A 23,223-nucleotide genomic window follows, 5' to 3' on the forward strand; every position below is an offset into this window, starting at 1 on the left:
GATTTGCAGACTCGAGGGCATTCCAGCCCTGGAGCTATTGCTTACTGCTTCCCCCAGCCCCGGTATATAGACCTGTGGAAAGGTGGCAGTATAAGGAAATTTCTATAGTAGCGATTGAAATTGCAAGTATTCAAGCTCTACTATAGTAGTGGTCCTGGCATAATCAGAGAGGCTATTATCAGAGCTTTAACATAATGAGATTGCTGCCATAATTTGTCGCCGCCCTACATAGCACCAAAGGGACAAGTACATTTTTTTACAGGACAAGTAGATTTAAGGATCAACCTGTCCCATGGACAAGTAGATATTTTTAATAAATTCCACACCCCTGCATGTATGTAACATGTTTGTACTACCTGGAAAGCTATGACACCTATGGGATTAACAATGCATCAATCAGTACCAGCAGCCCATGCCAAGGTACCTCACTCTGTCAATCTGGAAAAAGACTAGCCATGAAAGAAAATAATTTGAAAAGCAAAATATTCAGTTTTGAAACGCTGTCTATCTGCCTGTAATTTTCTTACTATGTAAAGTAGTCTTTTGTTTTCAGAATAAACGGCTTTGGCAACAACTGAACAAGTAAAGTGGAGAAGAGGGAGAGATTCATGGCTCTGAAGTTCAGGAGCAATGCTGAGAGATTAGACCCAAGTGAAAAAATATATTTTTGATACCTTTCTTTGGCAAGTGAGTCAGTGCATCAGTGGAAATAATGAATAAATAAATGGTCACCACTAAATGCTTAGGAGTTCAGCAAAAGAGACCTCCTGTTTATTACTTGCCTCTTCAAATTTGCTCATTACACCTTGGATGGAAACCATTTATGGTTCTTAGTAGGTGAATTGATATTCATAAAATTAAGCAAATTGATACATCAGACAGTGTCTAAAGTATATCCTATCTAATTTAACATCTAAAAGGGAAACAGTGGTTCAGATCGTATTTCGTAAAAATTTGCTATGGTAGCAGTTTTTCTGAATTGAAGCATGCTTAATTTATCAGCATGGCTCCTGAAGTCTTAGAATTTGGCCATTTATAACTTCCAGCGCTGTACTTTGCATATTGAAGGAGGCAAGAAGACCCTAGCCCGAGTTATGAAAGTAAATGTTTAGCCTGGAGCCTTTGAACACACATTTCTCAGACCTCCCCAGCTTGACTCCAGATAGCTTAGCATCTTTATTCAGCAAAGTAAAATCTGCATCCCTGCTTGATCCTGCTCTGCCATCTATTCTCTCCAAAGCGTCAGAATTCATTTTCCTGGCATTGCCTGAAATGGTAATTTTTTCCTTAGCAAAGGGAACAGTACCCCTGTATGGAAACATGCTGTGATAAAAGCCCTATTGGAAAAAAAAACAACTTTGACCCCCTCAGTCCAGGAAATTGCAGACCTGTTTCGCTACTCCCTGGACTGAGCAAAGTACTGGAGAAACAGGTAAACCGTTACTTTTCAGAATTCCTAGAAATAATGTCCTGCATCTTAATGAAACAAGCCCCCAAGCACACTCAAGCTATCCAAACTACAATTGTACAATTATAATTCAGAAACCATATATTCCTCAGGTTCTTTCTTTATTGTTCAGTGCCCACAGCCAGCCAACATGTGTTTCGTCACTGGGTAATTCACCCCACGACTTCCTCAGGACTGGAATGAAGCAATAGTTTAACTTAAAAGTCCGAATATACAAACCCATTGTAAGATTATCACCCTGTATTGAAGGATATCCGGGCCTTGTTTATGGGCAAAACGGTCAACTCATGGTGGAAACCCATGCATCACTTGTCAAATGTGTTGTAAGGTATGTTGAAGCAGGCGATCTATAAAATCAGCATTGCACATTATGGGCATAGTAATATACATGCCGCACCTGTGTCTCCTTTTAATTGCCACTACATCAGAGAAGGATTTTTAAAAATGAAATTAAGAGTAAATATAATATAGAACACCAAAAGTGTACACTGATAGACTTGTGACCCAGAGCAAGCATCTCATGCTCTGAAAAACACATTAGTACTTTAAATGGTCGAGTAGTTGCATCAGCCACCAAACACCCATAACATATGAAATATACCTTCAGCATATCCTCTGAAGCTGTTGTGAAACAGAATCACAATCAGCCAAAAGACATTTCCATTTAAATGGTTGCTGGAATAGTTAAAACAGAGGCCCATACCTCTAACTGGGACAGTGTCTCGCGCCCGGCTGAAATTCAGTAGTCCTTAACGTGATGTTTACACATGTATAAATGTTGAAAAGGAGACCCAGCATACAGCTGTATCTGTTAGTATCCCAAAAAAGTATTTTCTCATATTCTTAAGTTAAATCATATGTCACAAAATTCCACAATCAAGTCTTGTTAAAATTATTGTTCTTTATTCATTCATGTTGAAGATTAATAATCCATAGCCAGTGCGTTTCGTCCTAACGGACGTCTTCAGGGCTAAAAATATATAAACTTATAAAACCATAATTTAATACAAAATTTTATCGATATCCTAAAATGATGTACATCCAGAATTCCATTAAACATGTTAGTCACATGCTAACGTCGCCATAATTTTACAATATTATTCCATTGTGGTATTAATTATCCTATAAGTCTGTTTCTTGTAAAGAACTTATAACCATTAATAATGGAGCATATATATTTTACTCCCCTCTTGCATAATTACTATATACATATACATGAATATTTCAGTTTTGCTATTGCCGCAATCTGAATTTCATTTGAATAATAAATATGTGACCCAGAGTCAGAAGGAATAAAAACAAGTTATTCCATACAGATTGGTTGCCACAATTATAGTCAGTGCAGCCACTTGCCATTCAAATGAGTTCCAGTCTGTATTGCCCTTTTACTCATTGTGTAGAGCCACGTAAGCATCGCAGCATTAACCCCTGGTACCCAACACTCTGTAACCAGGTGCGATGCGCCCCGTACATGTAACGGCCCCCATAGTCACTCTTAACTTTCTAACATGCACTCAGTAAGTGTAAGCGATTCGAGGAGAGTACACACTGGTTACCGGCGTTTTACCCGTACACCATCTTACTACCATTTTTCTTTTGCAGTTATTGTGCCAAAAGCCCAACTCCTATGGAAGGGGGACTTCCCAAATACAGAAATCCAATTGCCATCTTATAGTGTTATACCAATCAGTTTCTCCTGCATTCCAGACTACATGTCCACACTATAAATGTATCTCTGCTACTCGTTGTATAGAAACAACTGAACTCCTCATTGGGACGAAATACTCCTGTGTTTTTGTCAGATCATCCCCACCTTTGCAATAATCCCAACAATATCACAAATGTACTCCGAAATCAATAGTTATTTGGGAAACCATTCCTTATTCCTTACCTACCCCATTCATATGGCCACAATTTTAATGTTAGTGTATGTGTTTATGACAATATGTATATATAACCCGTAGTGGCGCAATACTTGATAACGGTTCAAAGAATAACCCGTTCCAATTCCATATTTGGACTAGAGGAGACGCAGGCGCACATCCCGTTGTATCATGTTGTCGTCACCCGGGTATTTTATTTAATATGCGACCCAGCTCCCTGTCATGCCATCACATATCGGTACAAAATGTATCTGAAATCTAAAGGACCATCACGTCATACCGCTGACACAATCTTAGAATACATGTACATAATCTGAAGTAAATTTATAAATGAAGATGCTCCACATAATTTCAGTTCTCTGTGTATTGAAATGCAGTACTGTCTTTATTTCTGAGGTGTATGCATATGGTCATGGTCCCATATCGTGGTCCCCTACACTTAATTCCTCTATTACTTAGTCAAAAAATGCAGATGTCCAATAAACGAGTCACCTCATAATGATATAGTTTGAATATAATTGCATCCTGGTCTATTGTAAACTATTACAATCCATTTAGCTAATATTACTCTAATCTTGATGGAGAGGCAACAGCACATGTGTCATACAACATATACAATCACTGTCATCAGTGATCTAATCTCCCAAGAAGTATTGCAATTCCTGATCTATATTCAGTCCATGTTCCACAGTCTGTAGTTTCATGGTCCACATTGCCTCACATCTTCTAAGAGACAATTCCCTATTACCACTTCTGGGGTCCCTGGGCACATGGATATTTGGCATCTCCTGATTTCACTGCCCTCATATATTCACCCACTCTATCTTTAAGGGCTTGTATTGGACTTTCCACATACATATGATAACAAATCTGTGTCCATTGACGTCCAGGCAACTAAACTTTCGGCCAGCGGTTATGGCATTCTCAGTATGCTGCGTAAACTCCTTCATCTGCCCCCCAACCCCCCTTTCCAGAAGGCTTGTGGTCCATACAATATTTTTTTACCATCTGGACTATGGGAACTCACTATACGTACCAAAGAAACTCCAAGTTGTGCAGAATGCCATAGCCCGCACAATGTACCCAGACACAATTCAGCCTAGTAGACCTTGGTAACTCTCCATTGGCTACCTGTAAATCAGACGGTTAAATTCAAAGCCCTATGCATAGCACATAAGGCACTGCTTATGAAAGGCCTTTACAAATGTGCATAGAATGATTACTGATTGGCAAAAGTGGGAGAATACGTGCAGTCGGGCCTCCAGAGGCTTTAGGCTGGAAGAAGGTGACTTTCTAAGAGTGTATTTTCCTTAATATGTATCAAAATCCAACTTCACCTTCATTTTGATTTTTAGTTAACTTTTAAATAGTTGTTTAATTATGTTTAAGTTGTTTCTTAATTGAAATTGGCAATAATAAATGTAATAAAGTAACCCAATGTTTTCCTGTACAACAGCCAGCTTTGCTACAGTGAAAATAGCTTGTGAAGGGTTTTCTCTGTAAGGACATGTTTAACATTACATCCTACATGTCTTACTTTTAAATACCTTGCACCCTCCCTCAAGGCCGACTTTATTAGAAGGAAGGTTTTAACCTGTCAAAAGGGGTTATTTTGACGAGTCTAATTTGCAGTTTAAAATTGCAACAGCCACGCTACGAAGGGTAGATCTGCAGTCATGGTTGCTCTGCCACTGCAGTGGATTGCCCAATGGGTGCTGCAGTCCACTGATGTCATTTAACTTAAAGGTGATGGGAACCTTTTGTACTATATACTAGGGACTTGCATGTAAGTTAAATCTGCCAATCAGGTGTAATGCAATTTAATTATGTTTAAACTGGGGTGGGTGGGGTCACATGCAATTAATCATTGGTTAGTCGTGGTAAAGTCCAAAGAGTTCTACAATCACCAAAAATATAGGGTTCAGCAAAAGGTGAAAAACCTGGGGTGACCCTGCAGAAAAGATAACTTTTCCACGCATATTAGGGCATGACCTGGTCATTAAATCTGTGTGACTTGTCACTTGACCATTTGTCACCAGTGCATACCAGGTGACTTCTAGAAACTTTGAGATGCATATTGAAATGCAGCGTAGTTGTGTACGTTTAAAGGATGCAGTGAACCAGCTTTAGGGGCAAAGCCCAGCATCCCCGTATGTACACCTAGAGCATCTGAATGTACACCTAGCACATCTGAATGTATTTAAACAAACTCTGTTTTGAATAGTAAAGATCTCCTAACAACAGACTTTAAGTCCTAGCTTAAACCTTTGGAGACTAGCACTTATTGACTATGCTATCACCTATGACTGCCAGCAAAACCCGATGTTTGCAAACCAGCATACTGGCAGGCCAGTTTAGAATTGTGAAATCCTTACATATTTTGCTCTAGACCCATGTTATTGCCTGGAGAGTCTTGTGTTTCGGTTAGCCGCCTCTTCCCCCTCCTGCCCACCAGAATGTATTACAAATGTATGCTTAATTGAAAGCCTGATTAGAGTCAAACAAAACAAATATGTAAATGAAGGTAAACTGTTTATTTTAATAATTTGATACCGGCAGTTGTGGCTAATGATAAGTAAGCCAACTTCTGCTGGTGGTGGGGATAAAGATTCCAGAACTGATGGTAGATCACTAAACCTATATAGATTACTTTGCACCAGCTATGTGGTGATATGTAAAAGTGTACATTTCCAGCATGCTCATAAGCTTCATCGAACTTTAACCCCGTATGCCCCAGTAACCTCCAAACAATCTAATGTCCACAAATGATCCACGGCCAATAGGTCAGTGTTGATGGTTTGGAAGGCTATTGTATGACCAGTATGCAATGTGCTGTGGTTTTCCTAGCATGCTAGCAGCACTAGTTTGAGCTATTAGGATCACAGCACAGTTAAGCTAGACTGTCCTACCATGGTACACACTATATGTCAAAATGTAAGGTAAACTTGGGTTGTCCTACCACGCTACACAGTATATGTCAAAATGTATCAAACCACACAAACTAAACTCTGTCACCGGTTTAAAATCTAGCTGTTATTCCAGGAATATTATTTGTCCGATGCTTCTACCACACATCATCTTATTGCCATCTATAAGGGTAATAGCTGTTAGTCACTTTATTCAAATGTTAAAATGCATCCACAGATGACACTTAAAACCACAACAATCAATAATAAATAGACATGAGAAATTAGTTAAAAATACTTATGGTTAAGATCATATAAAACAGAATGAGAACAAACAAAATACTTAATAATAAACATAAATGGCTCAATTTATAACATGAAAGCTCTCAAAAAACCTCATTACGCAATAACAAATATCCAGCGGGTGTGTGTTTACTTGAAAATACAGAATGCAACAAAACGTTTTGGAAATAAAAGTGGCCAGGACAGAAAAAAGTACATGATTCAAATCCTGATTGTCAGCTCCACAATATTGACAGCATGGATGATAGGAAACCTCATCCTTCTTAATCAACAAGTTTTCACCCAACGAGGTCTGATTAATTCTAAATTTCAGATAAAATCTACACACAAGAGGACATGGGTTCGCCTTTAGATAGACTTGCATCCTAAAACGTTGCGCAAACCTACATCCAAGCTGTAATCATTTTATTTTTGAACAATGTTGCTGATCAAGCTGGAAACTTTGATTTTTAACCTGCTTTTTTTTAAGTGACACTTTAAGGCGCTACTTGAAGGTGCTAATTGATTGGCAGAATAACACTAGCATTTTGTATAGCCAGCTGCTGTAGGCAATAGGAATATACAGTTCTTAGGTGTATATATTTTCATTGCCCCTAGCAAGTTCCTGTCAAATTACTTTTTTCAGTGAATTTTCGGGACCCCTGAATAATTGATAAAAAGGTTGAATTATTTGGTAGTAGGCACGGAAGATAATACCCATCAAGCCTAGTTCAAGACTTATCATTTTGATAGAGCTGGAGGAACTTACACCAAGGTAACGCTTCCATAAAACAGATTCAATATTAGAGATAGAAATAAATGAAGAAAACAACCTTATTCTATTTCAAATAAAGCAACAGGAACCACACTAGCGATGTACACCGTTACCAGTGAATAATTGTCCCTCCTTTCTTGTGCGTTAAAACTGTTAAAGGCCAATTCCTGTTGACTTTGATTTAACGGCTTAGATGGTATTAAGTATGATCCAAGACAAATTATTTAAGATGGTTACACCTAGATATGTATATTCTTTTACCACCTATTTTTTTTCCATTGGTAAGAAACATGATGTATGAGACTTAAAACCTCTGGCGCCCATTATCATAACTTTAGTTTTCCTGTCATTTACCATAAGATGACGTGAAGAGAAAAGTAAGCTAAAATGTCCAATTGTTTCTTTTAGCCAATGGGTGTAAGAGGCAATAATATTAAATCGTCCACATATAATAGGATAGAAACTTCCTTGATCCAAACTTGGGAGGATCAGTAACCCCGCTTTAAAATAGCAGGAAAATCAGACAGATATAAAGAAAATAACAAAGGAGCTAAAATGAAACATTGCTTAAGGCCATTGTCAAATGGCATTTTACCTGGAAATTAATTTCCTGAGCCCAGGAGGTCTCTTGACTAATTAGCACAATGAGGAGAGATCAGAGGAGACGATAATTTGGAAGGTATACCTAATGTCGCATGTATATGCCAAAGAATGGAGCAATCAACATAGTCGAAAGCACTGCTAAAGTCAACAAATGCCACATAATCCTAATTTTACGCAATCTCGGATACCTTTGGCCAGTTATGTACAAGCACAAAATATTATCCATGGTGGAACACCCTTTCCGAAAGCCTGACTGCTCAATAGGCAATAACTCAGCAGACTCCACTCACGAGTCTAGATGATTTAACAAACATCTGGCGCAAATCTTCCAAATCACATCCAATAATGCGATGAGTAGATAGTTTAAAGGGAGGTTGAGATTCCTTTTTTTTTTTTTTTTTTTTAAATTATATGAAGGGAAATGAGGTTATTATCTTGCCAAGACTGGGGCACTGTTGCTGTCTTTAAACAAAGATCAAACAGCAGCTTCAGGATATCTGCCTATTAATAGGGTGCTGTTTTAACAAAGCAGGCAGGAACACCATCCAGTCCCTGAGCACAACTATTATTTATGTTAGAAACGGCTTTGACAATTTTTTCAAAAGAAAATCCATACAAACGAGTGCTAGTTTTAGAACATCTAGCTCCCAGATCTGGGGGGGTTGCAAGAAGACGATGCACACAAAGCACAAGAACGCCAAAGATATTAGTCTTCTGGGGTAGGAATTTTCCTGTGCTCTGTCACCAAACCATAACGTTGCAGCTTTGGTTGATTTGTTAGTTTACCTCTTGAACTTCAGAAGTTTAAAAGCTCTTGACTTATGAGGGATATCCAGATGCCTGGGAGCCGTGTTGTATATGTTGTGTTTTTTTTTTTTTTTTTCTCATTGCAAAGGTATCACACAGCAACCACAAAAATGCCTCACATTTGGCAGCATCAAAAGACAAGAAGAGCACCTTAGTAGGTTTGCTCAACCAACATCTTGTGGCACCTACTTCCAAAACATATACACTGTCAGAATTCGAAACTAGGGACCTTTGCCTCCAACCTTTATAACCAAGCCTTCTCCAACGAGTAGCTGATGAGCTACTAGTAGCTCGCCATCTGCCTGTGAGTAGCTCTTCTGTGTGCAGCCCAACATATTAAAGTAGAAGCTTTTGATTGAATGAAATTATATATGTATACTAAATTTGAAAAGCGTTTAAGTAAGATGAAAATGTGTATTTACAGACATTATGCTGTTTTAACAAAAATGGTTGAATTTGCAAATTATATTTAAAGCTAATATTTGAGTTATGAATTTTGAGGCATTTAGGGGCTCTTGGCTCATTATTTCTTTGGTGCCAATGGCATTTTAGCTGCAGTTGTTATGCATTACCCATGTAGAGGCATTTCTAATTGACAAAGCCTTTTCAACATTAGAACCTGCAACCTTCCGCTACCCGAGGTGATTACTGCTGGTAATCTTGGATGATCCTCCGATCACACAGAATCACTATCCTCTTCTACGCAGATGACACCCAACTCATCCTCTCCCTCACCCGCAACCCCACCACTGCCAAAACCAACCTACACGCAGCTCTCCTCAACACTGCCAACTGGATGACAACTAACCACCTCAAGCTCAACTCTAACAAAACCGAGATCATCATCTTCGGCCCCAACAAAACCATATGGGACGACTCCTGGTGGCCCACCGCCCTAGAACCTGCACCCACCCCCGCAAACCATGCACGCAATCTCTGCATCATCCTGGACCCCTCCCTCTCCATGACACAGCAAATCAATGCTCTAACCTCCTCCTGCTTCCACACACTCCGCACTCTTAAAAAAAAAAAAAAAAAAAATGCTTCAAATGGATTCTCCCAGAGACCAGGAAGACAGTCACCCATGCACTCATCAGCAGCAGACCAGACTACGGTAACGCCCTCTACGCCGGCACCACACTCAAACTCAAACACAAACTCCAGAGAATCCAGAACAAAGCTGCACGCCTAGTCCTTGGCCTCCCCCGCCACGAACGAATCTCACCACACCTCAAATCCTTTCACTGGCTCCCCATAGACAAGAGAATCACTTTCAAGATCCTCATCCACGCACACAAATCCCTCCACAACACCGGCCCAACCTACCTCAACGAAAGAGTGAACTTCGACACGCAACCTCCGATCAGCCGACCTCGTCCTAGCCACAGTCCCTCGCATCCAACGCACCACCACAGGAGGCAGGTCCTTCTCCTACCTCTCCCCCAAAACCTGGAACTCCATCCCCACCAACCTCCAAAAAAAACCTAATGCCTCCAGCTCTTCAGAAGGAACGTCAAAACATGGTTGTTCGAACAGTGACCCTCCTGCCGCCCCCCCCCCCCCCCCCACCTCCCCCCAGCGCCTTGAGACCCTCACGGGTGAGTAGCGCGCTTTATACATTTTTTTGATGGATTGATTGAGTGCCCACTAATGTAATCTGGACTGATGCTAATAATAGTAGCTCAGGGTGATTTTTATCGAGAATAAGTAGCTCTGATTACAGAAAAGGTTGGAGACCCCTGATCTAGTGTAACAGTAAGCTGAGTGGGATCACTTCAAGAGGGGGCAGGATTTTAAAATTAGTAGCAACACAAAAAGCTCATTATTGAACAAAAATAAAAGCAATTGGTAGAAACCTCTCTGCCAAGAGAAATTATCTATGCAAGGTTGGGTGGGGGGACTTATGGGTGTGGCGGAGATATGAGGTGCATTGTAGAAGTGTACCAGGCAGATACCTGGCTCAGCCCGAAGTCTTGTTGGACCCTCGATCTTAAAATGAACAGAGCTTTCATGTGGCTTATGCCTGCTGCTCACACTCTATTTCTTGGCGCATTAGGTTAAAGACAAGCATTGACAATGCCAGTAGGTCTCGGCAATCCAAGAGCAATATAAATGTATTTGTGTACTGCTCTGGGGCTCTTTTTCATTAATATACACAAATGCATTAACATTGCCAATATCTATAATGCTCAGATTGCTGAGACCTATTGGCTTTGCCAATGCTTGTTTAGGTGGGAGAGGATAGGAGATTTAGCACTTGGAGTAGTCGATTTAAAACTGTTCCCTACCCCCTGTGTTTAAAATGCAAGTTTTATTGACCTTTTTTATTTGTATAGCGAAAAGAGCATTACTGATCTGTCTGGTTACTTCAAGTTTGTGCACTGTTTCAACCAAAAAGTAAACAAGAGCAACTAGAACATCTTTTTCTCCCAAATAATACCAGGGCTTAACACCACGCAGTGTTTCGTTTTGATGAGCCCCCCAAAACAGATATTGAGATGGCTAAGATACTGCTAGGTTCCACAACAACTGCTTTGTGCTGTGGGGAAGTGTTATCCATCGAATGGATTGTGTAGGCTGAAGACCGACCTGAGATATACAGAGTACAGTCAAGCTGCACTAAAGGATGGTGGAGACACGAGGATTGGGTTAAGTGGGCCAACACTGAGTTGAGTTCTGAGTTGTGTGGTCCAGAAAAGGTGAGATTATTAATCTCCCAGTGTCTCATCTCTTTCACAGTCAAAAATTCAGCATTTAGACACCAGCTGACAGACGATATCTAACAGTTTGTCTGATGATACTTTTAGCTTCTAGAACTGTGCTTTGAGTCCTTGCTAGCAGCAGCCCTGCAGAGGTGCAGTGCTTGGACTGTTATGCTAGCTGCAATTCATCCAAGCCCCAAAACTCCCATCAAATGCTATAATAGAGCCCCAGCTGTGCCCAGCACTCTAGAAGAGCAAATATAAATGACTGTCTTCTGACTTTTTATTTTTTAAGGATTCATTAACCGGGACAAAGCTTTCCCACCGTATGCCTCTAGACAAATCCTTGAAGGCCTATAGCTGGCAGCGTAGGTCTTGTACTGTATAAATAAAATATTTTTTCAGTGTAAACCACACAAAAAAGAACTCTGCTTCAACCACACCAGCCAGCACAATCACAGTTCATCCCCTTATGAGAACATTTTGTAAACTGTAGCATCGGTTTTTGAAAACTTTAAAAGTAGCTGACAAATAGAGTCCTCGATTATAAAATATCTGCAACTAAGAATACTAAATAGAAATCCTAGAAAAATATAAACCGCTACCATGCATTTTGTCATTTTAAAACACTCAGGCCCTCATTATGAGTCGCGGTTGCAGTTGGACCGTGCCCAACTGGACGTTCGACCTCCGCATTACGATTGTGGCAAAATTGCCACAGTCGGACTGCCGGCAGCGCTGCCCTAGGGATTACGACTCCTGTGTCCACCAGCTTTTGCATGGCATTTCCACCTCCATGCAAAGGCTGGTGGAGACGGGGGCCTATGGGGGCCCCTGCACTGCCCCTGCACTGCCCATGCACTTGACATGCAGGGGCCCTAATGGACAGCCTTGTCGCGCTTTTCACTGCCTCATTTACAGACAGTGAAAAGCACAACGGGTGCTGTTGCACCAATAGCACTGCAACATTTCAGCCGGCTCGATTACGCTGGGCCCAGCGGGAAACTCGTAATAGGACCAGCTGCGGAAGACCGGAGTGGCAGTCTTCCGACCCAAAGAGTTTGGTGGGCGGCCTCCAATTTAGATGTGCACACCATAAACTGAATGGTCTACTTGTGATTAGGTAAATGAGTGAACCTATTTCCTAATGCAAGGGTACTCATGCCGTGGACCGCAGGGAGGCTAAGCCACCTGACTAAGATTTGTACTTGAAGTCGTGAAATGACACACATAGTTCTGTAGAAACACATTAACTCACTGAGAAATTGTGTTAGCAAATAAAAAACGTGGGCTACTTATCATTCAGGGCCTCATTAAGAGTTTGGCGGACGGTTTTTCCCTTCTGCCGAACTTCCGACGGGGAGGTTGCCACCACAGTAGCACCTTCCATTCTGACCCATTACGAGTTTCCCACTAGATCGGTGGGTCGAAACCTAATTTTCCTCCCGCTGGCCTAGCCGGAAGCACCTTACAGCATTGTCTCCTGCTCGTGATCAAGCCAGTGGCAATGCTGTAAGATGCAGGGTGCTAGCCAGGGGGCCCCTGCGCTGCTCATTACAAGTGCATAGGAATTGCAGGGTCGTAATCCCCAGGGCAGCGCTGCTCTGGCGGATTAGGACTGCCATAGCTGCCAGACCACTGGAAAAACTAATCCTGGTGTTCAGACTACAGCACGACCACCGTGGTCAAAATGTGGAGCTCAGGCCGCAGCATTGGCGTCGGTCCAACTGCCATCGCGAGTCTGATGGTCAAGTGACTGCCAGACTCGTCATGAGGGGCTTAGTATCTAATCATCTTGGCAGGTTACAAACTTCCAAAGACCAGTCTGAGGCCACGAAAAGAGATATTGCCAATCAGTATTTTTACTGGTCCTCTGTCAAAGTGCAATTCAAATGGCCATGAAGAGACTGAATTCCTGTAGACTGCTACAAAAGCTGTAACTTACTAACACTTGAGCAAGTAAAAACAAAGGAGGACATGCTAGACTATGAAGTCTGACGCGGGCTTGTTAAACAAGTGTGAAAAGCCTCAGCATAAATCAGATTCTTTTGCCACAATTAGAATAAAACGTAGCCCACAACAACGTTAGCCCCAAGCGTAGCACCACTGCGTTGATACACCAATAAACCGTCAAGAAGAGGTAGCTTCCCATTTGTTAGACAAGTGTAAACGCAGATAAAGTTAATTGAAAGGCGGCACCGGCATTTCTCATCAAGGTTGCTATATTTACTGAATGTTGCTATACCTTAAATGTAAGTATGGTTGTGCTGTGTTTCCGTCTCAGCAGAGAGGTCAGGCATTTACCAGCCAGAGAGCACGGAACTCGAGCACTGCCTTCCTTATCAGATGTGCTCACTCTCTACCTCCTCTCATATTCGCCTAATGCCTGTCCTTGAAAAATCTCTCTATGGGAACAGTTCGTGTTCGTCAGCCCTACCTTTCTGCAGTATCGACTTCACACAACGAGTCTTTGACCAGTGATCCAAGTCACTTAGCATATGAAGCTGCAGATTAGCATCTCAGCAGAGCCCAGGCAAAAAAATCTCTGGTTTATTCTAGATACTGCATGTTTATAAAACACAACCTAATTTAACAAGCTTCATACACCAAAAGGCGCAGTGGTGGGACGATGGGAGGAGGCAGTGCTAGAGGCTTCATGTCGCAGCTGGCACAGGAGGTGGAAGCGGTGTCTGCATCCCTTGTGGGCACAGCCTTGGGGCAAACAGGAGCCCCACCGCAGCACACGATTAAAAAAAAATAATAATAATAAACTTTGGTGATATTCATAACCGCGCTCACCGGTCACCCATTTAAAAAAAAAAAAATGACTTCTGCTGATGTTTTAGGGGAGGGCTGAACCCCGGAAGAGTCATGACGTATGCTTGCCCTTGTCTATGGGGTTAACGAAAAATGGAGCAATGATGGTGCCAGCAAATGGGAAGCCTTTGGGCGAGCTGTAAAAGCCCCATTCACAATGTAGATGAACCGTGGCACAGCTCCCGTGGGGTATCGTCCTAGGAAGAGCCTGTGCCGGGGTGGAAGCGGGGGTTGCCAGCCCTGCAGGATACTGGCCAGAAGTGCAGGCAGAGTAATCTATCCTGTTTAGGAGCATTGTGCTCACCTGTAATGTCCCCACATGTAGGGTTGACAGTGATGTCCTACTTTTCTGAAACCTGCGATTCCCCCCCCACCGTGTTTCAGCACCCAGGAGCAGTACCTGACAGCAGGTGCCCTTAAAAGTATGTGCACTGCGCTGGCATGAAGAGATTGCATTCTTCCTGCTACTGTGTGTGACATGACATTGTCTAAGAAGCTCCTCACAAGGCGTGGGACTGAGCTGGTAATAGAAACACTGGTCTTATAAAAGCCAATGGCGACCTCTGTGAATGGGGAAACACTGTCACAAATGGCGTACAGGCTGACTGAGAAAGGGGGTGAACCTCACAGAACTCGCACAGGTGATTCGAACTCAAAAACATGAAGTGGGGCTGATGCCACTTCCTGTAGCTGGTCAAGTAGTATTCACATTAGTTTTACAAAGGCTCTTGTAACTAATGGAAGCCCCAGCTGTGACCAGCCCCAGAGAAAGGCTCTGTGCTTTGCACTGCTGCTCCCCCTGTTGCACTTGTCTCCTTGAGAGAAGTTTGCCCATCTCTACTTTTGGCTGTTTCTGCCTTGTCTGAGGTAAACTGTCTTCTGCTGGCCATGTATCACCTGAGTCGAGTGATTGAGAGAAACCTGCACTGCTGCTCTGTTTTTATTGCATTTATTTATTTATTTTTGTGTTTTCATTTTTCAGCTGCAAAGCCTTACAAAAATATGAGAAGTTCAAGCTGAAAGGTATAGGTTTTCCACCCCTTTGAGGAGTTGCCAGTTCGGATGGTGTTCGGAAAACTGATAGCTGTTTTTACTCATCTTCAACTCAAGGCCATTTTTTGTGACCTCACCTAGAAGACTGGTTCTTAACTAGTTCCTTCTCCAGGGATGTGATCTTGCAACCTTTCATGTGCAGTCAAGCAATTGCACAAATTGGGGTTTTCTCTCTGTGTGTTAAAACGTCACATCGTGCTCTTGCCTGTGCCTTCAGTTCATGGGGCAATTTTTGATAACCTAGAACACACCTTCTCTCACCAGAACAGGTAGTGCATGTAGATCAGATAGAGGTGAGGTTTGTGACCTCTCCCTGCGATACAGCCAGAGCTGAATGACACCTTCTTGGACTAATTTATCTGCTACCCATTGCGTGCCTGAAGATTTGGTTGCTTCATGTATGCCTCAGGAGAAATCGAATCATCATTGTGGTGTCCAAAGGCCGTCCTGTTTAATCCCACCCCATGCACTTTTATGATTCAACAGTCATTCAGGCTTCTGCCTCAAGGAGTATGTATCCTCTTAACTGAGGGGTGTCTCCTGGACTGCAGGCCTCGAGAAATCATAAAAATGTTACTAGACCTGCAGGTCGAGTAGCTTGAATAATCTACTCAACCTAACTAATGTACTTGACCCAGACACTGGTCTCAACTTGTGTGATGCTAGAGAGATATTGTATTTTACAGTCGCCTTTCCTTCATTCTCACATGAGTGCACCTTCAAATATGTGAGTTCAGCATTTCTGCTGTAAAAAAAAAAAAAAAAAAAAATTTTCTTTTGTTTGAATACACTAAAGTTTGCTCTATGTATAATAAATCTAGCCCACATATAGGGTACACATGATCCATGCATGACTTGCCTCTTAGTTTACTAATAGATTTGCCATCAGGGCAGGAATGTTTCTCAGTTTATGTTTAAACACTCACTTTTAATAAATATATTACTAAAGCATGATGTGGTAGCGCACTGTCATTTACAGACAGTAAATTTCCAAGAAATGTCCAAAAACCTTCCCACTAACTTGCAGCTTTACTGATAAAACTATTTAGTGTATTAACGATAATCTGTGAAAATTGTTTCAGAAAAGATTTATCATTTGCACATCACCAAGTAAAGTGTTCTGACTTTTTTTCATCCTATTAAAATATTTTTTCATCACACAGAAATACAAAAAATGGTCTTTCACAGCTACTGAAATATATTTTTAAATGTATGTAAAGTTGACTTAGTTATATAAATGTGTGTTTGGAAAAACCTGCTACCAACAGGCTTTCATTTCACTTAGGTCAGACAGTTCATCTTACAAAATCATGGAACTCTGCAGTCACAAGAAAAAGTATTTGCATTGCAAGAAGACAAACTGACTTTTGACCTCTGTCTCTGAACACGCAAAGAAAGAAAAAAGAATAAGATTTAAAGGCATCTTAACCGCTAATTCAGTTTTTGACTGAACAGAACATCTGTTTATTGTCCACTTGCCAGTAGGGGTGAGTAGGATCTAAAAATAGCTTGACCTCTCAAAACAAACTCGCCATAGCAAGTGGTCGAGTAGATTTTTCGAGCCCTGGACTGGCACTGCATTTGAGTGATATGTCTAACTGACGCTGGCCCAAAGCAGAGAGGATTAGATTACTGTTTTGGGAATGAAGGTCATAAATTTGGGTCTATGGTCCTTCCTTCACCAAGTACAGAATGTGCAGTTTCAGATTTGATGGACCGCACATCTGCAGTGTTCTGTGTAAAATTACTAAAGAAAATCTCCTTGATTTAGTTGTTCAGCAAACCATTCCAAGTTCTAGAATTGGGCCGTTGACAGCATAATTGAACTATCTAAACAGCTCACCCAGCTGGAGGGAGAACCTGACTATGCATTATAAGAGCAGACCTTCATGGGGGCGTGGTAGACTTTCTGTTTTGGGAGGTAGATGTTCACTTTCAATTCAGTGTTTTTTTTTTTTTTTTTTTCTTTCTTCGGGTTGTTGCCAGCTCTTAGGATGTTTATGAAAGTGATGGTTGTGTTGCTCATCATCAGTGTGCGTGCTTAATTTTTTATCACTGTGCGAATGCCTAACTCTGGAATATTTATAAAAATAAATTACTATCCATTCCTTACATATTATAATAACACACACCACGAAGCTGCAAACATTTTATTACAGGAAAGTCATTTGTATGTTTTTCTTTTGACCTCGAAGTGCATCATGGTTTTGTAGAAGTATATCTATATTATTTTGATGCAGACAGGAATCGGTGAGACTGAAATCATGTCAGCAATGCCCAGAAGCAATATCATATAAAAAATTATCTTTTTATCTCTAGGGTGGTAGTAGTTCAGAGGGAGATGACAGCTTGAAGGACCAGCTTGCGCAAGCTCTGCAGGAGGTAAGAGAAGTTAACACCAGTGTTTCTGCAAATTCTGGCACATTAAAAACGAGTGGGAAAATAAAGCTAGGTCTGCCTTTTTTTTCAGCTTTCAAGTGATGTTCATTTTTGCAAACTATAGAATTGTGTTAGGAAATGCAGAAAGTGAAACGGAAACATTTTCTCAGTCTCCTGTAAATGAGCATGAATAAGTCATCCCTGTTGAATCCTTTTTAAAAAAAAAAAAAAGGTGCAGAAAGGGAAAATTCCCAGAAGTCGAAAACAAAAGATGTAGCTGCTTGAAATTAAACGAAAAGTGGAGACGGGAAGGTGGAGGGAGGTATCGAGGAGGTTTGCTGCTTGTGACAAATTAAGTGGAGGTACATCATGGGGAAGTGAATCTGAAAGTAAAAACTAACTTTCCTGCCAAACCTAAAACCGCATTGAAAGATTGACATCAGTTTTTCAAAGTTGAGAATTTCCCATAAAAAAAGAATGGAGGGAATGTGTGTTGTTTACTTTGTACTAGTATTTCAAGCTTCCCTTGAGGTCAGAGACTAGAATTCCAGCTTAGTGTTTGATATCATTATAAAAAAGTGGATTTAGAGGGTATGTAATAACTGAGTAGTTGTAACTATGTACGTATCCTGCTGACAACCTGGTACTGAAGACGAGTGAGTTTGGATCTGAAGGGTCATTTGAAGATAAACTGAGTACTACTGTCCTGGAATAACTTCCTGCTAACCTCTCTGTGCTGGAAAAAAAGATGTGTAGTTGTGAGGTGCCCCTGAATTATTTTGCCAAGAAGAGTGATTGAATATATCCTTCATTGTAATAAGATTCCTCACTTCACAAGCAGTAGTGGCTAACTCTCTCAGACATGACTTGAACAAGGACGTCTCCTCACAGGCAGATCACTTGTTCTAAAGGTAGGGCATTTACTGATCGTGCAGAGGGAAGCCCGCTTGACGTTCTAATTGGATCTTGAGAAAGCGTCACTCACGCACAATGTGCAGTGCAACTCATACAGCAGAGTGCATGGGTCAGTACTACAGTATTAACAGGGGTGTGGAATTTATTAAAATATCTACTTGTCCATGGGACAGGTTGCTTCTTAAACCTACATGTCCTGTAAAAAAATTTACTCGTCCCTTTGGTGCTATGTAGGACGGCGACCAATAATGGCAGCAATCTCCTTATGTTAAAGCTCTGATAATAGTCTCTCTGATTATGCGAGGGCCACTACTATAGTAGAGCTTGAATACTTGCAATTTCAATCCCTACTATGGCAATTTCCTTATATTGCCACCTTTCCAGAGGTCTACATACTGGGGCCGGGGGAAACAGTAAGCAATAGCTCCAGGGTTGGAATGCCTTTGAGTCTGCAAATCTACTAACTTGCATGTTTTGAGGATTTTCACCAGCTCTTCTCTAATCTTTTCCCATAATGAGAAAGGTAGAAAGGATGGAGATTTACTCCTGACAATGGCAGAAGTAGAAATTCTCCCAGGGTTTGGAAAATAATGGTTGGAGGGAAACTGAACTTGTAAACGCTCAATATATTTTCACATGAGCAAATCTACACATGGCTATTTGCTCGTGCTAAAATAAAGTTCACAAATATTTCCTGGGAGTACAATTTTCTGCTCTACTTCTGTAAGTTCTTGTGAATTCACAAAAGCTGCTAATTCAAAGACATATACCATGTATGCACTTTTGTGACTTTCTTGAAGAATTGGGTCCCTAATTAGGTCTGACGTTAACAAAGACCTTTTGTTTTTATTAAACTTTTATTTCTTGATCTATTGCCTGCCTTTACTGTGAGTGATCGCATTCTGCTCTTCCAAAAGCAGCATATTGGCACACAAAGTAGTTTTGTTCAGTGCAGGGACCTACTGTGGCAATCAGTGGCGTAACAAAACTGGAGGGAGCTCCCCTGCAAAGAACATGGATGCCCTTTATCCAGACTCACTCAGGGCAGGTAATGTTCTGAGGCGGCCCCCTGGAGGGAAAACGGCGGGGCATTTTTTTTTTTTTTTTTTTTTTTTTTTTTTTTTTCACGCCACTGGTGGCAATGTATGCTTTTTGGGACCAAAACCTTTTTTTTTTTTTTCTTCTTCTTTTTGCCAGTGTTTGTTACAATGGTGCGAGCTTGGCAGCTCCCACAAAAATAAAGTGGTACAAAAACTATGTCAAAACAAGACACTCATTGACAAAACCAAAAAACTCACAAAAAATGTCTGATTGGTTGGCTTTGCCAGTGCTTTTTAATTTTCATGCTTCCCATGAACTTGTTGAAAATGGCTACACTGATTTTCCTTTAGTAATATTTTTTGGAAATACTAGCATGCATCAATTCATTTTACTAAATGACGCTTCAAAGAAATTGCACCTAAACTTTCATAGTAGTGAAATGTTTTTATTTTGAACGCAAAGAATCATCACTCTTGCTTACAAGCTTTTGCGAACATTTGCCTTTAATCAGAGAGCATTCTGGGAGCATTTTACTTAGCCTCATATTATTAAACATTTCAAAACGTGTGTACACTTTTTTCTTTTCTTTTACTGGCACCACTGTCAGTAGTGCAGTGTGACCTTAAAATGTTTGTTTCAGCGCTCACCCTAATAATGATGGCTTTTCATTAATGAACCATAAATAAAAGTTTGAACAGCATTAAGATATGTACACTCATATTACCTCAACTGCAGACAGTTCCCTTCTCTGTAAACTGGCAGCAAAAGGGTTTGTGCTGCAGGGGGTTGGGCCTGCTTGTCCCAAGGGCAAAATAAACATGAAAACTTGTTGCCCTTGACCCCAAACGCTATGTCTCGGGGGATAGGAATTCCACATTGCTGATTAATAGTGATGTACAAATAGCCTTGCAGTGCCTAACTTGTTTCTATGGTTGCAGTTTAAAGTAATGATTCTTTTTGTTTGAAAAAAGAAAGGGTTTAACAAGTATTGGTGGCTCATCGATACCTCAGCACTGCTTCAAAGAACCATTGTTGACCTGACGGGGGCCTTCATTTTGGGAAGTGCCATTGGACAACATGTTGGAGAATTGCATAATCGGGGCGTCTGAAATCTGCATACATATTAGTTTTTTTCCCCACAAGTTTCAATATAAGAGATCGGTGTGAGTTCTGTTACTATCACAGGGTGCAGTGCATAGGCACAGATGTGACTGGCGTGCTGCATAGATGTTCTTTAGTTGTCACAATATATGAGCAATGAAATGCCATCCTGCCTATATAGTAACATCACATATTGAAATTTGCAGTACATTTTAGATCAAGCAAACTTCAGTTTTTGCAGGCTACATTACAAACTAAGTTGGGTACTAAGCTCTCTTGCTATATGAACAGGAGACACTTTGGCACTTAGTAAAACAACTGAATGGTTCACAGAATTTCCTAGAAGGATTAAAAGCTAGATTTCATTTCAGATATAAATCATTACAGTGTTTGGTCTAATCACTAGTTTAAGAAGCTGGAACTATATTGTAGCAACCACTGTGCTGGCATTCTTATGAAAAGGTTTGATTTAATAACCCATACTATCACACCTTTACACTATAGACTGAAAGAGTCTTCCATCTAATTTGTTTTTTCTTATGAAACCACTATTAGTCTTTTTTGGTCATTCCAGTGAAGCTATAATTCTGATTTAAGGTCTGGTCTTAGTCACGTTTCCCAAGCATGCTTGATTTTGAGCTTTCCACACATATTAGAAATGACGCAGAATTTTGTCAATGAGTTAATTTATGATGATTAGAAGTCAGTCCAGGTCGTTCCTGTCCAGGACACATGGACAGGTTTTCTCGATTTCTTCACCACCCTACCAGCTATGTTCTTCTCCTAGGGAACTTCACAGATTTGCCGTAGTACAGCATCCATAGACTTACAGTAACAGGTTCTCTGAACCTGCAAAGCCCTAGTTCTGAACATATTACTGGTAGAAGCAGACAATGCAGTCTTCACCACTTGATTTATTTGGGAATAGATTGACGTTTTGGCATCATAGGCCCTACGTTTCTGGCCAGAAGCAGACGCTTAACACTGTGCGATAGGACACTAAAAGGGAGACTGTAAAGTTAACTCATCAGCTGTGTTTACAGTTTAATGTTGGTGTCTTAGCCAATTAGCTTTCTTCTAGCTGTTTGGCTCAAAGAATTCTGTACACTTGTCTGCACCTCCCAATATTCTTTGTGTACTATTAGACTACAAGATAAAGAATATGTTTGTTCATTTGGGTGGGGGCTTTATATTTTGAAGACGCAGGGCATATTGGAGTGCCCAGTGTTTTCTAACATTGTAACCATGGACCCAAAAGCAGGATTGTAGCCAAGAAAATAATTGCTGTATGTCATTTTTAGAGAAGCTGCAAAGGATTTGTAATAAACATGTTTTAAACTTGTGATTACATTTTGTATGTTCATCTTACATCTGTTATTTAAAAAGAATGAGGGATTTTACACTTGAATGGAATTGGCCATGGCTTTGAATGGTTGGTAATATCCAGTTGAGTGTTGGATTGCTGTAATGTAGTCATGAAGATTAAACCAGGTGATTGATTGTTCTGAAATCTTGTGTTTGAATCTTCATTACAGCATACCCTTCTGATGGAAGAACTCAATCGCAGCAAGAAGGATTTTGAACAGATCATTCAAGCCAAGAACAAGGAGCTGCAGGCGACCATGGTATGAAATATATGTATTTGCCCTTCCTCAGGTTTCATCCACCTGTTCCCTGTTTCTTCCATGCATTTCTCTTTTGTTGTTCCTGTTTGTGACTCCATTAGTCACAATCTCGGCAGTGTATTTTTTTTTTCTTCTAAAGATCTCTCTCTGCTAGCATATAACTGATTTGGTTACTCATCACAAAAAATACAACAAGCCATGAAACAGGGTCCGGTTGTAAAGAGCATGTACGGAGATAGCCACATCATGACAAATGGAAATGTAGCTGCAGCATAGATGAAAACTGACTTGTGATTTGCGATCTGAGCAGCCAGTATTGGACTCAAGTCTGTTGTGGTGAGAAGGTTTATACAACAATATTAATAATTTGTTGTTCTATAATATTTCACACTGCTCTTACGCCGTAAATTAAAGAAATGTTAGCGCTAGGGTTCGTTTTCATTAAATATTTACTTGGTTTCCAGACTTTGTATATTAAGTGTTTCCCATTTTTCCTTAATGATTTGATCCATCAAAAGTTGATGGCACAAATTAAAAACGCGAACCCATTTCTGCTGTGCGCTTCATCTCATCTCATGTGATTATTGTTCCTCATGGCTTGGTTTCATTTTAAGACTATGCTATGTTTTAGGAGACAGTGTTGCCAAACTGTGCTTTCTTGAACTTCATAAAAGAAGCAAAATATTAGTTGTAAAGTTGTGTGCCCTTAAGGATCTGAGTAGCCCTCTGTCCAGGAATATACATCACATAACGCCCTATTTATCATTAATTTGCAAAAAAAAAAAAAAGCAAATCACATGGCTTTTGCCGGCACATTAAGTGATCTAATCACTGATCAATGAAGAACTAATTTTGAAGGACCAGTT

At 40.7% G+C, this 23,223-nt stretch overlaps 1 protein-coding gene across 7 annotated transcripts in view; it reads left to right on the top strand.

The window, feature by feature from the left end:
* RNF8 (ring finger protein 8) overlaps window positions 1–23,223 on the top strand; it is a 292,936-nt gene that overhangs the window by 31,231 nt on the left and 238,482 nt on the right. For 5 of the 7 annotated variants that reach the window (XM_069236312.1, XM_069236309.1, XM_069236308.1 and 2 more), the window contains exons 4-5: window positions 17,616–17,678; window positions 22,268–22,357. In XM_069236312.1, coding sequence (XP_069092413.1) covers window positions 17,616–17,678; window positions 22,268–22,357 — 153 coding nt within the window. The remainder of the gene's footprint in view (window positions 1–17,615; window positions 17,679–22,267; window positions 22,358–23,223) is intronic. The other 2 variants (XM_069236310.1, XM_069236313.1) reach the window with 1 other exon arrangement.

The sequence above is a fragment of the Pleurodeles waltl genome, chromosome 5 (assembly GCF_031143425.1).
Source record: "Pleurodeles waltl isolate 20211129_DDA chromosome 5, aPleWal1.hap1.20221129, whole genome shotgun sequence".
Lineage (NCBI taxonomy): Eukaryota > Metazoa > Chordata > Amphibia > Caudata > Salamandridae > Pleurodeles > Pleurodeles waltl.